Below are 20,229 nucleotides of genomic sequence, written 5' to 3' on the forward strand. Positions count from 1 at the left end.
GGATTTTAGGTAGGGATGATTTTAAGAAAATTTTAATTGACACACAGCTTCCAATATTTGGCTTTTAATTTGGTTTTATGGGGTTTTTTTGTTTTTTGATGTATTTTGTTTGTATCTGTTTTAATATGCTGTGCACCGCCCTGAGTCCTACGGGAGAAGGGCGGTATATAAATTAAATTATTATTATTATTATTATTAAGCGGGCAGGGAAGGTAATATGGAATTCTAAATGTGGCCATTCATAGGATGAGGTTGTTTTTCTCCTTCATAGCATCTTTTTACTTTATAAATCATTCTGGCGTTCCTAACCCAGCCGTTATGTTTGTGTCTGTAGTTGTAACTGTGCGAGATAAATCTCTTATATTAATATCATTTTCACATAGTTCACCTCTAACTTTCCGTTATACATTTTAGTTGTTGGACAGGCTTTGTTTAGTTCTGGTACCAGATACTACATCCAAGGCCTCTGTGAAAGCTCTGTCATCGAACACAGGGCACTTACTATGCTGGAAGAATTCTCAGCTCAGCTTACCATTTAAATATGCCTTTTTTTCTAAAACGTACATTAATATTCATATGATTTTAAATAGCAAATCCCCCCTCTCTCTAGGCATGGTTTAACAACTACATGTTAAAATACACAGAGGTTTATTTTCTATACTGAATAATTTTGTATTCAGGCAGTGGCAAAGAGAAGTACAAAGAATGCAGAAGAAGATATTGCCAGCAATTATATAGTTATCTCTTTTGATATTCTTAGAAAAATTGATTTCATCTTTTCCCCTGAAGGTTATTATAATTTTTTCAATTATGCTCCAATGGTGTTTGGATTTCTATTAATTAAAATACCATACACCAAAGTATTCTAATTGATTTCACTTAGGTTTAGAGTAATCAAGTCCCCCTGTGATCCTTTTATTCTTATATATAAAATCCCTTCCTAATGCTGTTATTTGCCATTTAAAATTGGCTTCGTCTCATTGTTGAGAATGAAATAAAACTTTAGCAGTTTTAGTAAATCTCAATAAAGTGCAGTGTGAATGCTACATGTCCTTATATGAATAGGAAATAAGACAAGGAATTTACATAATTAAAATTCAGGGAAGTACAATCATTTAAAAAGAACCCTGAACAATATTAGAATACTGAGAGGTTTATTATTATTATCATTATTGAAATTATGTTTAATAATAATAACTTGTCTAATGCTGTGTGTGTGTGTGTCTACGTTTGAATATATATATTCAATTCCACCTGAGCCATGTGGAGTTGGATTTTGAAGATTATCTAATCATTTGCCTGGTCTGGAAGACATTTCTCCAATATAAAGTTTACTTTTAGTTCCTTCTTCATTTTTCATGGTTTCACATACAACTACTCTTAATTAGAATGGGGATGTGGGATAAATTAGAATTTGCAATCCATGATATGTATTGACTGGAATTGCTAAGAGTTATGATACAGCATTATCTAGAAGGCCACACACATGTCCCACCTCTGCATTAAAAGATAAGCTGTTTTTGCCTATTTCCATAGAAACATTCCATGATGTGCTTTTCACTTTTTCTGGCATTATAGCTGAATTACTGAGCAGGGCATAGAGTTCCACTGTAGAAATGGATTACTTCCCTCACCAAGTGTGCTCATTAAAACATTAAACATTAGAAATGAAACATGGCAAGTCACATTAACATGCACAGCTTGAAGAAGGAGCCTGCTGATGAAATGACAAACCTACGACCCCCCATATATTCATTTAGCCAGTCTCAGGGCTCTTCTGCATGACCTGCTAATTGCAAGCAAGCAACACTTCAGTGGTCATTTGTGATACCATCTTCAGCTCTCCTCTATCCTGTTGAGAAGGCAGCCTGCAATGATGCTCTCCTGCTCTGCTTTTAAAATAGTATTTTTGACCTGTGCCAGCATGAGTCCAGGTTTATGTTTTCTCTGCTGTTCTTTAATTCAATCGAGGCAATGTCTGAACTCTTATTTGTTAATATGCAGAGTTACCAAAATATTCCCTCTCTTCTGATTATTGGTTTCTGCCCTTCACATCTATTCTCTAAATGTCTACATGGAGAAAAGGGACTTGTCCTTGTAAATCCACAGCTTTTGCTGTATCATGCAAGACAGGTCTGAGCAGTGGTGGGATTCAGCCGGTTTGCACCACTTTGGCAGAACTGGTAGCTAATATTTTGTTGCCCAGGCCCAGAATGGACTTCCAGAAGCAGCATCCACACAGAGAACTGGTTGTTCACATATTTGAATCCCACCACTGGATCTGAGGCATTATGATGGCTCCTTCCTCTCAGTGTTTGATAAGTTGTGCTCTGAAAAACAAGTTCATCAACTCCACCCTATGTGCAGCCATTATAAGAGCTTGTGGTTTGGTTTCTGAATGTTTCATTACCAGGCTAGGTAACATCTTTAGGAGAGTTTATGGGATATTATAAACTTATAAGCAGAAGAACACTGACATCCCCCAAATTCTGGTGAAGATACCTAACCTGGTAACGAAATGTTCAGAAACCAAACCACAAGTTTGTAGAACAAACATTCACCCTCATTCTATACCTGAGCTATAGATATTTGCCACTATTAAAAACTGTACTTTTTCTTTTAATAAATTCCCCCGTAGGCCATTGAAATGTGACTTCTTTCCCCCCTTTTCCAGGTGAAAAGGAAAGTTTTTCTTTCTGGCATAAGTGACAGGATAAAAGTTAAAACTGATGCAAGGCTGTCCAAGCACAGTTTGCTACATAAGAGTGGGACAACAGTAAAAATAACACTGCCTCATGATCCTCATCTAGTAACTTCATGTATGGTGGGAACCTTACGTATCTCCATCTAGATCTAGTTGGTTTTATAGAAAGAAATAGTTCAGAAGATATCTGTGAACCAAATCATACATGACTTTATAAGCTAAAGCCCTGACCCTGGAAGGCTGTTAAGACCTGTTGATTCCCAAAGTGTTAGGGGCAAGATGTTAGTGGAGACCAATGAATGAATGTTTGTTTTGTAAAATAATTATATAGTGCCTTGCTTTTGTTTTGTTTTTTGCAATGGGTTATTTTTAATTTTTTTAAATTGTTCATTTGCCATGAACTGATATATATATTTCAGATGGATGGCCCAAGGAGTTTTATAAATAAATAAATATTGTGGAAGTCCCCAGTGGCAAACTAAAGTTTATTCAGTTTAGGAAGCTGGAACTCAGCTAAGGAGACATGGGCATTTATGAAGGGAGGCTGAATTGTGTATTTCTTTTTTTCCCTTTCAGTCTGCCAGAAAGCAGAGAACTGATATTCTCCTGCCAATTCAGAGCAATGTTGGTGCTGTATGTCTCTCAAATTATGTTGGCTGACAATACTAAAAGCAAATCATGCCAACTTCCCATTGTTCATTGCCTTTTTGCTTCTCTGGATTATCATTACCTGCTGATTACCAAATGAGCAATTTGTGGGCTTTCCCCCCCTCCCCCTTTTGTGACAATTCAAAGAAGGAAGGACTGCTAGGTTAAAACCACAGAGCCAATTGGGGTGGATTTTTCTGCTGTTGCAAGATTTCCAGTGTTGAACTGACAACCTGAGAGAATTTTGGCAGGGATTCAGGGCAGCTTCTGGCTAGCCCCCAACTCTGCCCAGCAGGAAGAACTGCAAACTAGTATAGCATAGTGCAGGGGTAGGCAACCTTGGCTCTTTTATGACTCGTGGACTTCAACTCCCAGAATTCTTGAGCCAGCCACGCTGGCTCAGGAATTCTGGTAGTTGAAGTCCACGAGTCATAAAAGCAGTGCTTTTTTTCTAAAAAAAAAAAAAAAAAGGGTGCCAGAACTCACACACGTCATACAACCAGCCTTGCCTACCCTACAAGTGTCCATCCAAAAAGGGTGCTGGAACTCCGTTCTGGGCATTCTATGAGAAAAAAAGCCCTGCATAAAAGAGCCAAGGTTGCCTACCCCTGGCATAGTGATATCCCTTCTCAGACTTTTTTGGAGACTGAAAAATTTTCTACTCTCGCTTACAGACCTCAGTTCATGATATAACCTGATTTGACCTTGAGAAGGAGTATTTAAGAGATGCTTGATTAAGAAAGGACCATAAACGTCTTGATTCAACAAATGTATAAATGTCATAAGATTGAGACATTTCATGAGTGCTTTCCTTCCTTAAGCTATACAAAATCTCTGGTTGATGATCTAGTACTTCACCCCCCCCCCTTGGCCAATTCCTTCCTTTTGATTTGCAATGATGGCCTGAGATAAAAATGTGTATCTTGAGTTCCAGCATGGAGCAGTTCCTTAGAAGAGAAACAGTTGAAAGCTCAAAGAATATTTTTTTATCTCACTTTTTAGGTCTCTTACTCAGAAGTAATACTGATACAATATGTTCTGGTTATAACCCAAACACAATACTGAAGAATACGACAGTTTCCAGCACCACTGTCTTTATGGTTGCTGGGCAGCCAAGTCCTCCAGGCCAGGCCATCCTTAATTTGAGTTGGAGTTAGGTCTCAGGGTGTTGCTCAGAGTGACGATCCAGACAACTATGTCCTCAAGTATATTGGAGTCACAACTGATACAAAAGATGGCAGAGAGTCCTGCCCTGTCTAAAAATCCCGAGGCAGCATTCTCTCCTCCCCTTATTATCAAAAAGATTAGATAGACACCTAAAGCCTTTCGTAAATTGGAAAGGATGTTTTAGTTTGCACACGTCAGCTGCTTGGATGAAAGAAATTATTGGTGTCATATATAGGAGCTCAATGTATTTGCAAAAAGCAATAGAAGAGACTGTAATGAACTGGCTCAGATTGAATTAGCTGGCCTGCTTCCTGAATGAATGCCTTTCACTTTTATTTCTCAGCTCCTGAGCTCTACAGTAGGGGATTCTGAGGCAGTAGGACATGCTGAATCCAGATAAACTGAACAAGAGCACGCAATGATCTACCTGCCTTGAATCCTGATGGCCAATAGGACTGGCATTCCTTTTACATATGAGATCTTCATCAATGATAGATGGCACTCTCTGTATGATGAAGCCTGAAAGCAACTTGTACTATGTTTTAAAATAACTGACTCTTAATGCCATTATTTCTGGCTTTCCCCTTTACTGCAAAATGGCTCCCTTGTCAGGAATTTTCATAAAATGAAAGCCAGAAATCCTACTAGAAATGTAATTACCCATCCTGAGTGGACACTGACTCATCAGTACTTTGACAGTTTAACTGATTCACTAAATAGGAAGCTGTATAATGAATTAGGAGATGAATCCATTGTTTGGGTCTGGGGTTAAAATAAATCACACTGAAGCATAACTGCAATAGCACCAATATTTACACTGAAGCCCTTGGCATTTAACCAAAATGTTCCTTAACACTATTATTATAAGCTACAAAATCAAATAGATTCTTGATTGTATAACATCCTTAGAAAATGTACAGTATAGCCAGGAAGTTAATTTCTGCATAATATAGAAACCATTACATAGTAAATGCATACAAGCTTTTGGCTTATTAAAAAATGCAAATTAGGGCATTTTATATCTTTGGGATATCATCTATTGTAGATAGTAACTATGACTATCTATGATAGTAGATATCATCTACTATATTTGTGAACCTACTATCCTGCCCCTAAGGAGACTGTTCCCATGACAATGTTTCTGAAAGAGCCCAGTGATTTACTAAGTAGGAAATAAGTAAACAAACAATTTTTTTTTATCTTCTTTCCTTAGAAGATAAGAAATTAAGAATTATCTTGGATGGATCCATTACAATTCTATCTATTAAGCACTATTGGTAGAAGTAATGCTAGAGGAAGAAAATATGCAGCATCAACAATACTTCATACAGTTATAAGATTAGAATTTCCACTTGAATGGCATGAATTCAGATTCTCTGTTTGGAAAGTTCATTTTTATGTCTATACTAATTAAGTCATGCTTGATTTAAAAACATCGCTCTGTGTGCTTCATATATGCAAAAAAAGCAATGGTTTCTCCCTGTCTCCTCTAGCAGAGATAAAACCATACATAGAAAGGAAGACTGTGATTGTTGGTTCATAATTACTACTCTATCCTGCTAGAGGCTGAAGCCACCTCCATTATCTGTTGGAAAGGAGTTTAGTGACCAAAGAACTCTGAAGTATCCTGATTCAGTGATGACAAGTTCCTTGTTTGTAAAACTTTGGGGGAACTTTAATCCTATGATAGATATATGGAAGGTGAAATAGCACCTGCAACAGGATATACAATGTATTTAACATTGACCTAACATAAATTTAGATAATTCAATTTCCCATGGGACAGCAAGGTCAGAATATGTTTTATGGGAAGAAGGATGAACACATCATTAGGAGCACAAATTTACTACTGTTTTTCAATGAAAACAATTTTTGCCTGATGGAGTCTCTCAAAATGAGCTATTTGAAGACTTGATGTGGAGAAAACTCCTTCTGTGATATATTCACACCTTTGTTCAAATTGGAATGGAACTCTCTTCAACATTTTATTTCTGGAAAGGGATGGCAATATCGTATGAGCAGCACTTTAAGGTTTTGGTTTTGACCATGGCTTGTATATGGAGGCAAAGTAAATCAATAAAATGTAAGCGATTCCAGCCTTTTGGTGAAATGATATGAATCTGTCTATGACAGAATATAAATACTGTACATGTTCAGAGTAAAAGACAGTATGTTTCTAATGCCTGCCAACAAATACATAGCTTCTGTCACTTATTGTAGCTTCAGCAACAGAAGAGGATAAAAGGGTCTGTATTAACAGAATAACAGAGTTGGAAGAGACCTAGTCCAATCCCCTACTCAAGCAGGAGACTGTACCATTCCGGAGATCTTAGACCATTTTGTGATTCTAATCATTTAACTGTGTTGCCTGTTTAAAATGTCTTGGAAGCTTTAACTTGTTCAAGATTTAGTTCATAGATGTTTGCAAGAACTAGGTTATATATATATATATATATATATATATATATATATATATATATGTTTTTTGAGGTTTTCACGGGTGTTTATATGTGAGTCTTTGGTCATTCGGGTTTTCTCCCGTGTAAGATTAGAAGTATCATAGCGACGTTTCGATGAAATCACATTCATCATCATCAGGCTTGTGCTTTTAGCTTTGTGCTTCTCAGTGTAATATGNAAATATATATATATATATATATATATATATATATATATATATATATATATATATATATATATATATATATATATATATATATATATATATATATATATATATATATATATATATATATATATATATATATATATACCTATATATAAATCTTCCTGACTGACTCTTTTTAAGCTGGTTTTAAAGGCTTAAGATTTCCAGTCTCTTTTTTATATAGGAGTATGCTAACTATTTCAAGCTTAGAAAAAAATCTAGTTTAAAATAGGTTATTCCAATTTTACAAGATTGTTCTGACCATTTTGTAAGTGTTTTGAATTCAAAATGAAGTCATTTGAAGCTCAGAACACCTCTACAATGAGAGTAATATTGGAACTCTCCTGGCAAGATTTGAAGAACTGCTTAGAATTCAAAACATGCTCTCACCTGAGATTCTAGACAAATGTTGCCAACTAGAATAGACCATAGTAAGCTACTGTATATAAACAGTTTTCCCTAGCAAAAGGTGACCTCCTTTGTGTCTTAGGCTATGGATAGAAGTATCAGATCTCATTTTACACTATCATCCAATATTAGGATTTAGAACAATGTTTCTTTACCCATCTCAAATGTGTTAATGCTTTGTTAGGTTCCAAATAACAAGCAAATGCTATCTGCAGAGATTCTGATTAACATGTCAACTTATCTCACCTCATGGTGCTGTCCAGTTTGAAATGAATATTTTAATATGGTCCCACAATATACAGTATTCTTGGACATGAACAGAGGCCAATTTTCTGGGAAGCTCAAAGAGAGCCTTAGATCTTTTTGCAGATAGAGATCTAAGTTTTCCGTGTTGATTTTTTCATCAGAAGGTTAATAGAATTATCAGTAAGATGTATTTTTCTTAATGAGATACCAGATTCAGATTCAGTTGTGGTGGAAAATTCCAGTTGCTCAAATTTTGAAAAGCGCATTTAAACAGTTAGTGAGAAAAAAAGACTTGTGTGCAGGACAAATAGAAATTTGAGCCTGAATTTAAGGCAGACTGTTGGGAAAAAGGAATGATAGTGAAGAAGGATATCTGGAGTAGCAAAATTGTAATTTCACAGTCACAACTATTACTCTGTAATAAACCTGATCACTTATATCCATCCTCAGGAAGGATTAGGGGCCAAAGATTTGATTTCTCCTTGCAATGGGCCCAATAATGCTGTTGAATTATTCCAGTATATGAAGCTGCAAGCAAGGACCTGTTCAGAATGAAGAGTTTTTGCACAATTCTCCCCCCCCATCTCTCTCACACACATACACAAACACAAAGAGAGAGAGAGAGAGAGAGAGAGAGAGAGAGAGACAGACAGACAGACAGACAGACAGACAGACAGACAGACAGACAGACAGAGAATCTGTTGAATCTTTAGTACAGTTACAATGCTGGCTCTCTATGAGCACATTTTCAAAAGCATCATGGAAAGTTAAAGAGGTAAAACAGTGGTAGATGTAACTGATCTCCCTCTTTCCTTGATCTCCTTTTAAATGAAAATTTAATTATTCACCTTGTTTATGAACATATAAAAACACATCTTAGGAAATGATTCATCTATCTATTGACAGCAGGCAAATTATGAGAAATAGTCATACTTGCTCGGGTATGACAAAATGAAGTTTTTAAATATTTAGAATCTCAGCTGGGGGAAAGGAAAAGAGGGACTCGTTAAAAAGAAAAGGATAAAGACAAGACACAACAGGGGAACAAGTGGGTATCTGTGTCAACATGTCAATTGAATGAAGATAGCAAGTATCTCATTATGTGAAAGAAGCTGGGCACAAATACAATCAGACTGTAAAGCAAAAAGGTTTTATAATCTGAAAAAAATCCTACAGTTGAGGATGAAAGGGGAAACTAAAGATTTAACTCAATAAATCCAAAATATATCTCTGTATATAAAATCTATTACAAAATTATGTACAAAATTATGTACATGTTAGCGTATAAATCTCATTTCAAACTCAGTTTCACATCATTATACAAATATGATAGACAGACAATTTCCCATTTCAAAACAAGTATTTTATAACTAGCAATGCTCCTATCACTGTGATGGCTACCCTCTTCAATTAGTGATTGATTTCTGATACTAAGATGATGATGAAAATTATGTCAGGGATTTATCAGCGTTCACCCTCTAATGAAGTGCTCACCCGCTTGCTGTCTGGGGAATTCTGGGAATTGAAATCTATACAATTTAAAGTTGCTTTGCTTGATATATTGCAGTCTAGAATTATGTGCCATACAATAGTCAAAAGAGGCATTGAGGAAACTTAGGCCATGGAAGACAATAGTAGTCTTTTGCTGTTGATCCCTAGCACCTCATACCTAGGAAATAGATAATAATAATAATAATAATAATAATAATAATAATAATAATAATAATAATAATAATAATAATAATAATAATAATAATAATAATAATAATAATAATAAAGTTGGAAGGGACCTTGGAGGTCATCGAGTCCAACCCCCTGCTCAGGCAGGAACCCTACACCATTTCAGACAAATGGCTGTCCAATCTCTTCTTACAGCAATCAACTTCAGCTATTAGTGATAGCCCCACTTTTTCAATTTATCTAGTCCAAATGTAAGATAATCATCTAAGCTGGCAGCTATCATTACACTGAATGAGAGCAATAAATGCTAAGAATTATACGGCAATGACATATCCATGCACATATATGAAGAAGTTTATGAGTATATATCTGAGCACCATGATTGAACCAAGATTCCATTATGTATGTCTACAAACATTTGTTATAAAATCACAGCATGGGCAAAAACTGGCATGCACGTGGTCAAAAGTCTTGTCTATCTTATGATTGTGGAGATGAATTCAGTTATATTCAAGGGTTTTCAAAATAAAGGATGACATATATATTCATAAAATTGCAAGGAACACTTTTTGCACCTCTTTTTTTTTTTTTTTTTTTAAAAAAAAACCTTATCTAAACACACTTGCCTCACAGGGAGAATTCTTCATTGGAGCTGGAAATACAGCACTAGTCACCATAACTGTCTCTGCAATGGGACTCTCACTGGTATTAAGCAAAAGGGCACATTCTGCAGAGAAAAAGGGAGGAAAGGTACATAAATTATTAGAGTGAAATTAGTTAATGTTTTCATGGAACATTTGTGTAGCAGCACAATCAGGTGAGGTCTCTGTGTTGCAAGAGCTGTGAAATAACCCTTCATATGAAACTGCACATGAAAATCATAGGTGGTCTTACATTATGCTAGGAATTTTCAACATTTTTTTAGATATCATAATGCAATTTCATTTATTTTCCAAGATCTTTCTTTCTATCACTTATAATGTATATCTTTTGTTTGTGATTTGTTTTGTTCATGTGATTTGTATCAAAAGGCATCTATTTTTTTATTATTCTGAATGAACTATTTCTACTACAAATGAGGAAGAAATGCTATCACGCCTAAGCTGGAAGCCAGGAGTCATGTATATGTTTATAAAGCATTCTTTCTCAACAGAGTAGATTTAAGACCTGCTAAACTTCAGGTAATTGGATTATGATAAGGATAGTCTAGCACATCTGGAGGCTACCTGGTTGAGAGAAAACACTAAAAGAATGGTAATTCAGGGCTCTCCGTTACTGAACATTGTAAATGAAACAATGTTTTTTCCTCCAGTTATTTAATATCATAAAGAACAAGTAGACATTGAGTTACAATCATAATGTAATTGGCTTGAGGGTCTCTTGGGTAGCTGAGTGACTAGGTTGGGTGGGAGAGCTAGAGTGTAAAGGGTGCTGCATCAGCTATAACACTGAAACTGGGTCATAAGTAGCTTTTTTGGGGGGGGGGAATCTGTCATAACTTCAAACAGTTGTTATATGACCAATCGTAAGTTGAGGATTATCTGTAGTGACATCTTTGATCTCAATTTCTGAAGACTATATTCAGTTTTCCCTGCAGTTTACAGAAATAGTTCACTTTCACTTTAGTTCTTTATTTACTAGTGCCTGTTCCAAGTACTGACCAGGGCCAAGCCTGCTAAGTTTTACCAATCAAGTTGATAAGGCATTGCTTCTGACAATGTACACCATTAATAACCAAATTAAGAGTTGCCAATTTACCAATGCTACTAATCTTAAACAAGATGATTTTCTACGAGTCCTATTTTTTTTTTAAAAAAATCATACATTTCTATTGCATGTGGACTCTGCTTACTAATGCTGTGTCAGAAAAGTATTTTCTGATTTTTCTTCCTGTTGCAAAAAACACACACAAAAAAAACCCCCAACTATCAAAGTGAACAACAATGGCTTCATCCCCATCACATCCTAACTCCTTTGACAGACCGCTTAGTTTACCCAGTTGTATAATTTTACCGTGATCTACCTTTCAGTGAACAAAAGTGATGATATTCTGGATTCCCAATATGCCACAGTTGGGCCTTTGGTGAAGTTGATGAACTTTGAGTCCAGCCACACTCTCCATCCTCAAAGGAGCAATAGAAACCAGTAGGAAGGTTTTCTGCATGGGGAAGAATGGCAAGAGACAGAACCGATCAATAATTCCTAAGAACAAAATAGAAAGTATATTCAGTATTTGCTTTTCAGAACTCTGACCTTTCTCTCTGATTCTTGCAGCAAAAAGGAATACTTTCCCTATAGTAACTACTAAAATACTTGTGTCTGAAACTTTGTAACCTTCAATTGGGCAAAATGCTGCATCATAGGGCAAAACTCTGTCAACAGGTGTACCTCAAATGGGGTAACTTGCAGAATGTTGGGACTCATTACTCCCAAAGAAATGAAATTTGGAAAATTGTTTGCCACTTCAGCACCTCTGTGCTGCTGCCACATAACAGTGAACCATAGTAAAGTGACCCTCATTTTAACATACCCCGAGAACTTCCCACAAGTCAATGAGAAACTCAGAAGGAAATGGTACGATTGCTGACACTCCTTACCACCTTACTACTTCCTTTGCTTGTGGGAAGCTTGCAGGGAGATGTCAATGGAGAAACGGTGCATCCTCCACCAGCCTCTGTGAACTCACACACACTGGTCATTCGTCCACTCCCTCAGTCCATTCTCCACCCAACAGCAGCCCCTTACCTACTGGTAAGGACAGAGGGAGGAAGAGGGAGGAAAGAAGAGGGAAGGAGGGAGGAAGGATTTCTGACACTCACTGCCAACTTCCCACAAGGAAACTCAATGGGGAAGCCAACAGAAAGTTAGAAATCACACCTGCTACCACTTAATGTTTGACTGCCCATGGTCATTTTGTTTATCTGTTTAGGCAAGGAAATATTTCTGAAACATATGGATGGCCGAGTACACAGTAATTTTCCTAAAGACAGAAAGTGTATTTCAGATTGTGGCAGCATAAAATATATATAAATAAATAATAAACCTTCACAAACATGTTTGCCCACTCCCTCCAAGATTGAGGCTAGGCATCAAGCATTATCAAAGCAATTCTTACAGGTAGTGCTGGTTTACAATTCCTATCCTTCTTGAATATTAGCATTTTGGTCATGCTGGCTGAGGAAGATGAAAATTGTAGACCAACAATTACTGAAAATTAAAGGTAACAAATCACAAATTATGGAATCAGAATAGGATCAGGATTGTTTTCATATTTCAATTTATATATGAGTGCAGCCTAAAATATTTTTTTTCTAAGGCCACTCCATGAAGTTATAGCAATATTACTTAGGCTTATATACCGCTTCACAGTACTTTACAGCCCTCTCTAAGTGATTTATAGAATCAGCGTATTCCCCCCAACAATCTGGGTCCTCATTTTACTGACCTCAGAAGAATGGAAGGCTGAGTCAACCTTGAGCTGCTCAGAATCGAACTCCTGGAGTGAGCAGTGAGTTGGCCTGCAGTGCTGCATTCTAACCACTGCACTACCACGGCTCTTGATTATGATGAAATGTAGATTGGCAATACATCGTTCATAATTGTATGGTCTTAATAATTATAATACATAATCATTTATTAACTATATCTTCAGGTTCAGCTTTCAAATAATTCCTTAACGTCAGTTATTATATTAATTAAACGATCAGTAGCAATAAGCTGTGTTAGCAAAAATAGGAAAATTAGAATTTTCCTTTAACTTTCTAGTTTTGTTATCTTCAGATGGCAGGATTTCATGCAGCTTCCAAGAGGTACCTTTAATGTAGATTGCATTTGTTAAGACTTTATAGATAACTGAGATGAGTCTGTGACATGTTAAGTGAATGATTTGCCAGAGGCATCAAAGAAGGGCCAGATCTACAAGGATTGCCTTTTACTTTATAATGTAGCAACTTCTTAATCCTTTCACATATTTAAAAATGTAGAACTAATTCCAAATTGAGTGGTCAGCTGATCCCTAGAGTACATCTACTATGGCTGTGAATAGCAAGGCTGGAGATCATTATGGATACCACATATAAGTACTATTTGAAAACTGTTTTTTGTTTTCAGTGACCAGCCCAAGTTACTGCTAGATTTAATTTGTGAAACCATTTTTCTTACACACCGCACTTTAATTTGACCTGAAGATTTTGGAAATTTGCTATTTAAATTTCATATTTATTCAGTACCACTTTATCCTCTTGAGAAAGTTTTTGTGCCTAAAAGAGGAATCTATAACCTATTGTATTCCAAGCAACACTAACTCTTAATGTGCCTACAGAGGACAGTAGTTCTGCCAAACTCTTTTTTCCAGTCTTATTTTACTTCATTCTTTTCATTCCTGGTGAAGTGTTGCTAAAATGAAAACAACATTTCAGCTTGTCCTTTTCCTAAACTTCATAGTGGACAACCAGATTTCAAAAACTCGCTCACCTGTAAAAACATGATACATTGTTTATATACTTAAAACATGTATTCCTTGACTTAATACCAAGGTGCCCAAGGTCAATTCTATAGAGGAAGAAAATGTACCAACTAAAATACTAGTGTGAGGTTGTTGTTATTTCATTTTTTCCACTTTGAAGACACTGGTAGAAATAAAGCATATGTCAAAATTCTGTAATGCTACAATAGCCATGCATTAAATGATACACACAGACATAAAAGTAAAGGAGTTTATCCTTCTGTTCATCCTTTTATCTACAGGTATGGATGGGTTTGGCTATTTCCAGTTTGCATCTATTAATTTATCAATCCATATACTGTTTTTAAATTTTAACATTTTAAATTTATGTATGTATTTCAGAATTGATTCTATAACTCATTATGCCTTTCTATGTGGATTTCATCAAAATAGTATTTCCATAAGAATACTATTTTTTTAAATATAAGAAGTCCCAATTCTGCAGTTATTTTTAGTTATACTGACTACCAGGAGGCACCATGTAACCAGTTTTGTTCTTTATTGGGACTCCAGATGTGACTAGGCAGATGTTGCTCAGATGTTGCTCAATGTTGCTCCAGATGTGACTAGGCAGATGTTGCTCAAACCTTCTACAGGAAGTTGAACTCAAGGACCTTCACATAAAGGATACACATCATGTAAAAAAAATAAATAGAGAACTCCCTCCTCCAAGAGGGGTGTGTGGAAATCATATAAAACACTGTATGTGCAGGCATGATATAATGTAGTAAATGTACCTTTCTGCTTTGAGAGTTTAAGGGAAGATGTACTATATATATATATATACCATTCTGATATGAATTCTGAAGGATCACTGTTATAGTCCATATATCATCTGGGAGGTTCAGTTCAGATTAGCAATATACTTCTGAAAGCAAGCCAAACAAAACTGATCCATGCATTCATCCATCATTACCAATATCTCAGGGCAAAGCTTAATAAAATAGGTGTCATATAGTTTAAGCTAGACCTTTGTTAGTGCTGAACCATACACACAAATCTCTAGAACAATTCTTCAGTGGAGGCAAGTAATCTGCATATATAAAGAAATATGCATACACGTGATCTTCGTCATAAAAGTAAATGAGGATATCAATCATGTTAAACAGTCCCATGAGCACAGAACCCCGGGGATTGGCAGATATTTATGATTTGGAACATGTTTGTTTCCAGTGCTATACTGTACACTAACCTGGACATTTTTTTTAAAAAAAAGAAAATAAATAATGCCAGTTAACCCATCATTTGCAGTGATGACAGTGAATACTAATCCAACCATCTCCTAGTAAAAACATAGGAAGCTGCTTTATACTAAATCAAACCATTACTTCATATCTCCTGCTGATCGGTTTTCAAGTTGGAATTTTCCAGCCCGCCTTACTGTACCTACATTACTATACTTCTTTTCATCGGTACTGAACACGATGATAATAGAAACTTACTGTCTGCCCTCTGTGATACCAAGTGTTGTTCTTCAAGAAGTACCATGACATTGGCTATAGGATATGCTCTGCAACTGACTGAGGACATGTAGCCAGCAGACCAAAAAGGCCCTACTCATTTTATGACAGAAACAACTTGGGGATTATATACCATCTGCTCTTTTCTGCCCCCTCCCCCCAAATACTTTGGGGCTATGTTTTTGGGAAAACGTCAGGAAAATATTTGATTATAAAGTCCTACCAGTTTCTCCTTTTAAACAAAATGCCACATTCATTCTTCTTGAATTGGATTCCATTCTCCAAATCAACAGGATATTCTGATGCAGCCTCAAGCTAAATCAGAACAGACTGTCAAGCTAGATGCACCTTGAATTCTTCTTGAAGCAGCCCTGCGTGCCATTCAGTTTAATTCACTTTGTTGCCAATGTATAGTATATAGAAGGGTGTAATGAAGTAGAACATTTGATGGAAATGTCTAAACATTAAATACTGCCTAGGGTCTAGAATATCGGGGAAAATGACAGGGAAATTGAGTACGGAACTATAAATGAAGATGTATTAGCAGTGCAACTGCTAGCCCAGAGTTTTGTTTCTCATAAATGTAACTTTATGAAACTCTGATTGTTTGGTGCTAAGAAAAAACAGACTTCTTCATTTATTGTATGTAGTGAACTACTAACAGCCATTTACCCCAGTTCTATGGCAAGATTTAACATATCTAACTTGTAATGTTAGACAAAATTGCCAGGATTATTTTTCAGTTCGCATAGATCAGACTCTAATAAGTGTAATTGAAAGGAGGAAAAGACTTGAACAGACTTCATGTGCTCCAAGTATCTTTCTGAGGTTCTCATTTGTAAATACAGAAGCAGACCTATCAAATGAATTATGATAAACCAAATGCCATGGATTATAATATACCTTCTCAGACAAGAATTAAGTTCTCCTTACAAGTATATTGTTACATTCATTCTTGAATGTGGTGAACACCATTTTAATCAGTAAACCCACCAGGAATCTATTGAATCATAACTGATGGCTCATCAATCCTTGCTTTTTTTTTAACTAAAAGGTTTCTATATAATTTTAAATAAAAAAGATCATTTTTATATAATAACATAACATATTTCTCTTCAAAAACTATAATTGGATAATAATTTTAAAATATTCCTCAGTAACTTAATGATTAAAATGTGCAACTCTTTATAATTTACCCTTCCTTCAAAGTCTCCAAACAGCTGCATATGATTTTTCTTGAAATTTATCCACATAAAACCGTTTTAGGTAGGTAAGCCAATGTCATTCAATGAGTTTCATGAGTGAATGGAAATGTCAATCTACTTCCCTTTAATTTTATTACATTGTACTGTAACCATCATCCTACATTGACTATCAAGCCATATGTAACAATAGAGTGATAGGCTTCCTGGCTGTATTTGAATATTATATCATCATTTTTTTTCCTTCCTATCCTCCCTGCCATAGCCAAAGACTGAAATATACCTGCCTAATGGCAGAACAACAGAATAATAGAATTGGAAGAGACCTTGGAGGTTTTCTAGTCCAAACCCCTGTTCAAGAAGAAAACCCTATACCATTTCAGATAAATATTTGTCCAATCTCTTCTTAAAACCTCTAGTGATGGAGCACCCACAACTTCTGGAGGCAAGTCATTCCACCAATTTAATTGTCCTAATTTTCAGGAAATTTCTCCCTAATTCTAGATTGCTTCTCTCCTTAATTAGTTTCCATCAGTTGCTTCTTGTCCTGCCTTCAGATGCTTTTGAGAAAAGGTTGACCCTCTCCTCTTTGTGGCAGCTCCTTAGATATTGGAATTCTGCTATCATGTCACCCCTAGTCTTTTTTTCATTAAATTAGACATACCCAATTCCTGCAACTATTCTTTGTATGTCCTAACCTCCAGTTGTCTAATTATCTTTGTTGCTCTTCTCTGCACTCTTTCTAGAATTTTAACATCTTTTTTATATCGTGGTGATCAAAACTGGATGCAATATTACAAGTGTGGTTTTACAAGGCATTATAAAGTGGTATTAACACTTCACATGATCTTGATTCTATTGATCTGCCAATGTAGCCTAGGACCACATTGGTTTTGTTTTGGACAGCTGCAGTATTCTGCTGGCTCATGTTTAAATGATTGTCCACTAGGACTCCAAAATCTCTCTCACAGTTACTACTATTGCTCAAGGTACTACCTATTCTATACATTCTATGCATTTGTTTTTTCTTGCCTAAATGTAGAACTTTACTTTTCTTATCACTGAATTTCATTTTGTTAGATAGGACCCAGTGTTCAAGTCTGTTGAGATCCTTCTCTATCTTAAGCCTATCTTCTGAAGTGTTGTCTATTCCTGCCAGCTTGGTGTCGTCTGCAGATTTGATGATTTTTCCTTCTATCCCCTCATCTAAATTGAAGATTTAGATGATATTGAAAAAGTATTGGGCCTAAGACAGAGACGTAGGATACCCCTTTATATACTTATTATTATATGTGAGTAATCTACATTAGATTCATAGTCTAAGACTGTAGAAACTTAATAATTCAAGTTATTATAAATTTTGTATGCCACCCAACCTCAATGATTCTGGATACTTTGTGCATGCTTGCTATCATAAAACAATCTCAAACACCTAATCTCATCTTCTATGCAAAGATGTAATTATATCTCTGAAGATTGAAAAACAATAGACTGGAATCAAATTTTTCAGCATCATTATAGCTGTATTGTACATCATTCTATTCATATAAATATTTACATCCCTTCTTTCTATTTGAAAGTATGATCAAGTTGACTTAGAATACTCCAACAATACAAAACCAAAATCAAATAGAATTAAAACCTACTAACAATATATTAAGATTAAATTCATAGTAACAAGAATAGGTTGCTTGGTTCATAATATAATTTCTATACCTTTTTCCTTTTTGTATTGCTGTGCTTATTCTGTTTACTCTTTAATGCTGTTGCATGCATTTGTATATGTTGATTAGTTTCCTCAATAAAATATAAGTAAACTGCCTTCTTTAGTTTGGTAACAACACAAGACCTGTCTTTTGCACTGTTGGAACACTGTTTTGGTATGAAATGGGGTTATCTAGTAAGTCCAAGTGGCATTTCTATAGGGAGAAAGAATATATTCACCATGCCTAGTCATTCAGAAATGACTGTGCAGGTAGCTTCTCAATTTATAGACAGCTATTTAGTAGTTTATGGAGGAAGAGTGCTGTAACGTTATAAAAATTATCTCCTACTGTTTCCTTTGTGAGTAATTTGTGCTGAATCACACCTACCAGCATATTTCAAATAGACTGGCCCCTTTTCATCACAAAACAACAACAACAACAACAACAACAACAACAACAAACCTCCGTTGAATTCTCAGGACATTGCAGTTACTCGCTCATGTTTCATCTAAAATGCATGCAACTAATTTCCTTTCTCAACAAGAGGATGTGTGGGGAAAAGTCATTCTCTAATCTTATTTCACACACTTCTGCCTCCCACATATAGTAAGAAACTAAATCATCATGATTCACTCTGCTTCAGAGACATAATTCAGGATTTATGTAATAACGGATGTCTGCTTAATCTTCCTGCTTTTTTTTCTTCTCCTGTTGTTACAGTAAGCGTTATAAATTCCATGTTGGTTCCATATCTTGTTACTTAACAATATTTTTAAATCAAAATATCCTGATGTCTATATTCCTTTCCTATCCTTCTTATGAACACAATGATTCTACCATATCCCTGTCTTCAGGTTTAGTTCAGTTGCCTTCTCTTATTTAATATCTACTAAGTATATTGTATACTGAAGCTGAAGCTCACATACTTTGGCCACCAAATGGGAAGAGAGGACGTATTGGAAAAGATCCTGATATTAGGAAGGATTGAAGACAAAAGGAGAAGGGGATGGTAGAGGATGAGATATATAGTGTCATTGACGCAGTGGGCTTGAGTTTGGGCAGACTAAGAGAGACTGTAGAGGACGGGGGTCCTGGCATGCTATGGTCCATGGGGTCACAAAAAGTTAGACATGACTTAGAGGCTGAACAACAACAACAACAAAAGTATTCTGTATATTATTTAGTATATGGGCTTCCCCATTATGGTGGGTTCCTCCTTGGTGCCCTCCTCCTGACTATAGATTAGTCACCTAATCTGGGAGAACCGAGAAAACCTATACGGTCTTTAAGACCTAAGTTCCTCACAACTTCTATGTTCTATGGGGAGCAATCTGGTCAGACAAACTAAAAATTCCAGTTTGTTTGCTGGGAGACTGAAGTGTTTCTCTCCATGCATATTTAGTATTGAGTTCAAAGAATCTGTTCAGGTTCTTTTGTGAAACTGGAGTAATTTTCACTGCTGTAGAGCAAGGCAGTGTTCTGAAATTTTAGAGGTGATTTGACTTACTGCATATATGTCCTTCATCTTCTCCATCTGCACAATCTTTGATGAAGTCACACACCTGTCTCAACTTGATCACTGTTCCATTCCAGCAGTTGAAATAACTCTGAAGAGCCATTTTAGAGACAGATGGAGGTCCTAGGAAAAAGAAAGAAGAATACTATTTAAGTATCTTCATCAGAGTTTGTACAGTATATTTGGCTGGGTTTCATTCTCCACCAAAGGACCATAATCATCACAACTCTAAGGCAGTTATTCCACTAAAGATCACAAAGCCTGACTACTGGTTGATACAGAGTAATTCACAGATGAAAATGTCTCTCACTGTATTCATTA

General features: G+C 35.8%; 1 protein-coding gene across 1 annotated transcript in view; it reads right to left on the bottom strand.

The window, feature by feature from the left end:
• Positions 1–20,229, bottom strand: part of ALK (ALK receptor tyrosine kinase) — a 155,852-nt gene that overhangs the window by 117,664 nt on the left and 17,959 nt on the right. Inside the window, exons 2-3 of the mRNA XM_029286012.1 lie at positions 19,900–20,031; positions 10,147–10,247 (exon numbers count right to left, since the gene is read on the bottom strand). Of these exons, the coding sequence (XP_029141845.1) occupies positions 10,147–10,247; positions 19,900–20,031 (233 nt within the window). The remainder of the gene's footprint in view (positions 1–10,146; positions 10,248–19,899; positions 20,032–20,229) is intronic.

The sequence above is a fragment of the Protobothrops mucrosquamatus genome, unplaced genomic scaffold, assembly GCF_001527695.2.
Source record: "Protobothrops mucrosquamatus isolate PMUCROS unplaced genomic scaffold, P.Mucros_1.0 scaffold2697, whole genome shotgun sequence".
Lineage (NCBI taxonomy): Eukaryota > Metazoa > Chordata > Lepidosauria > Squamata > Viperidae > Protobothrops > Protobothrops mucrosquamatus.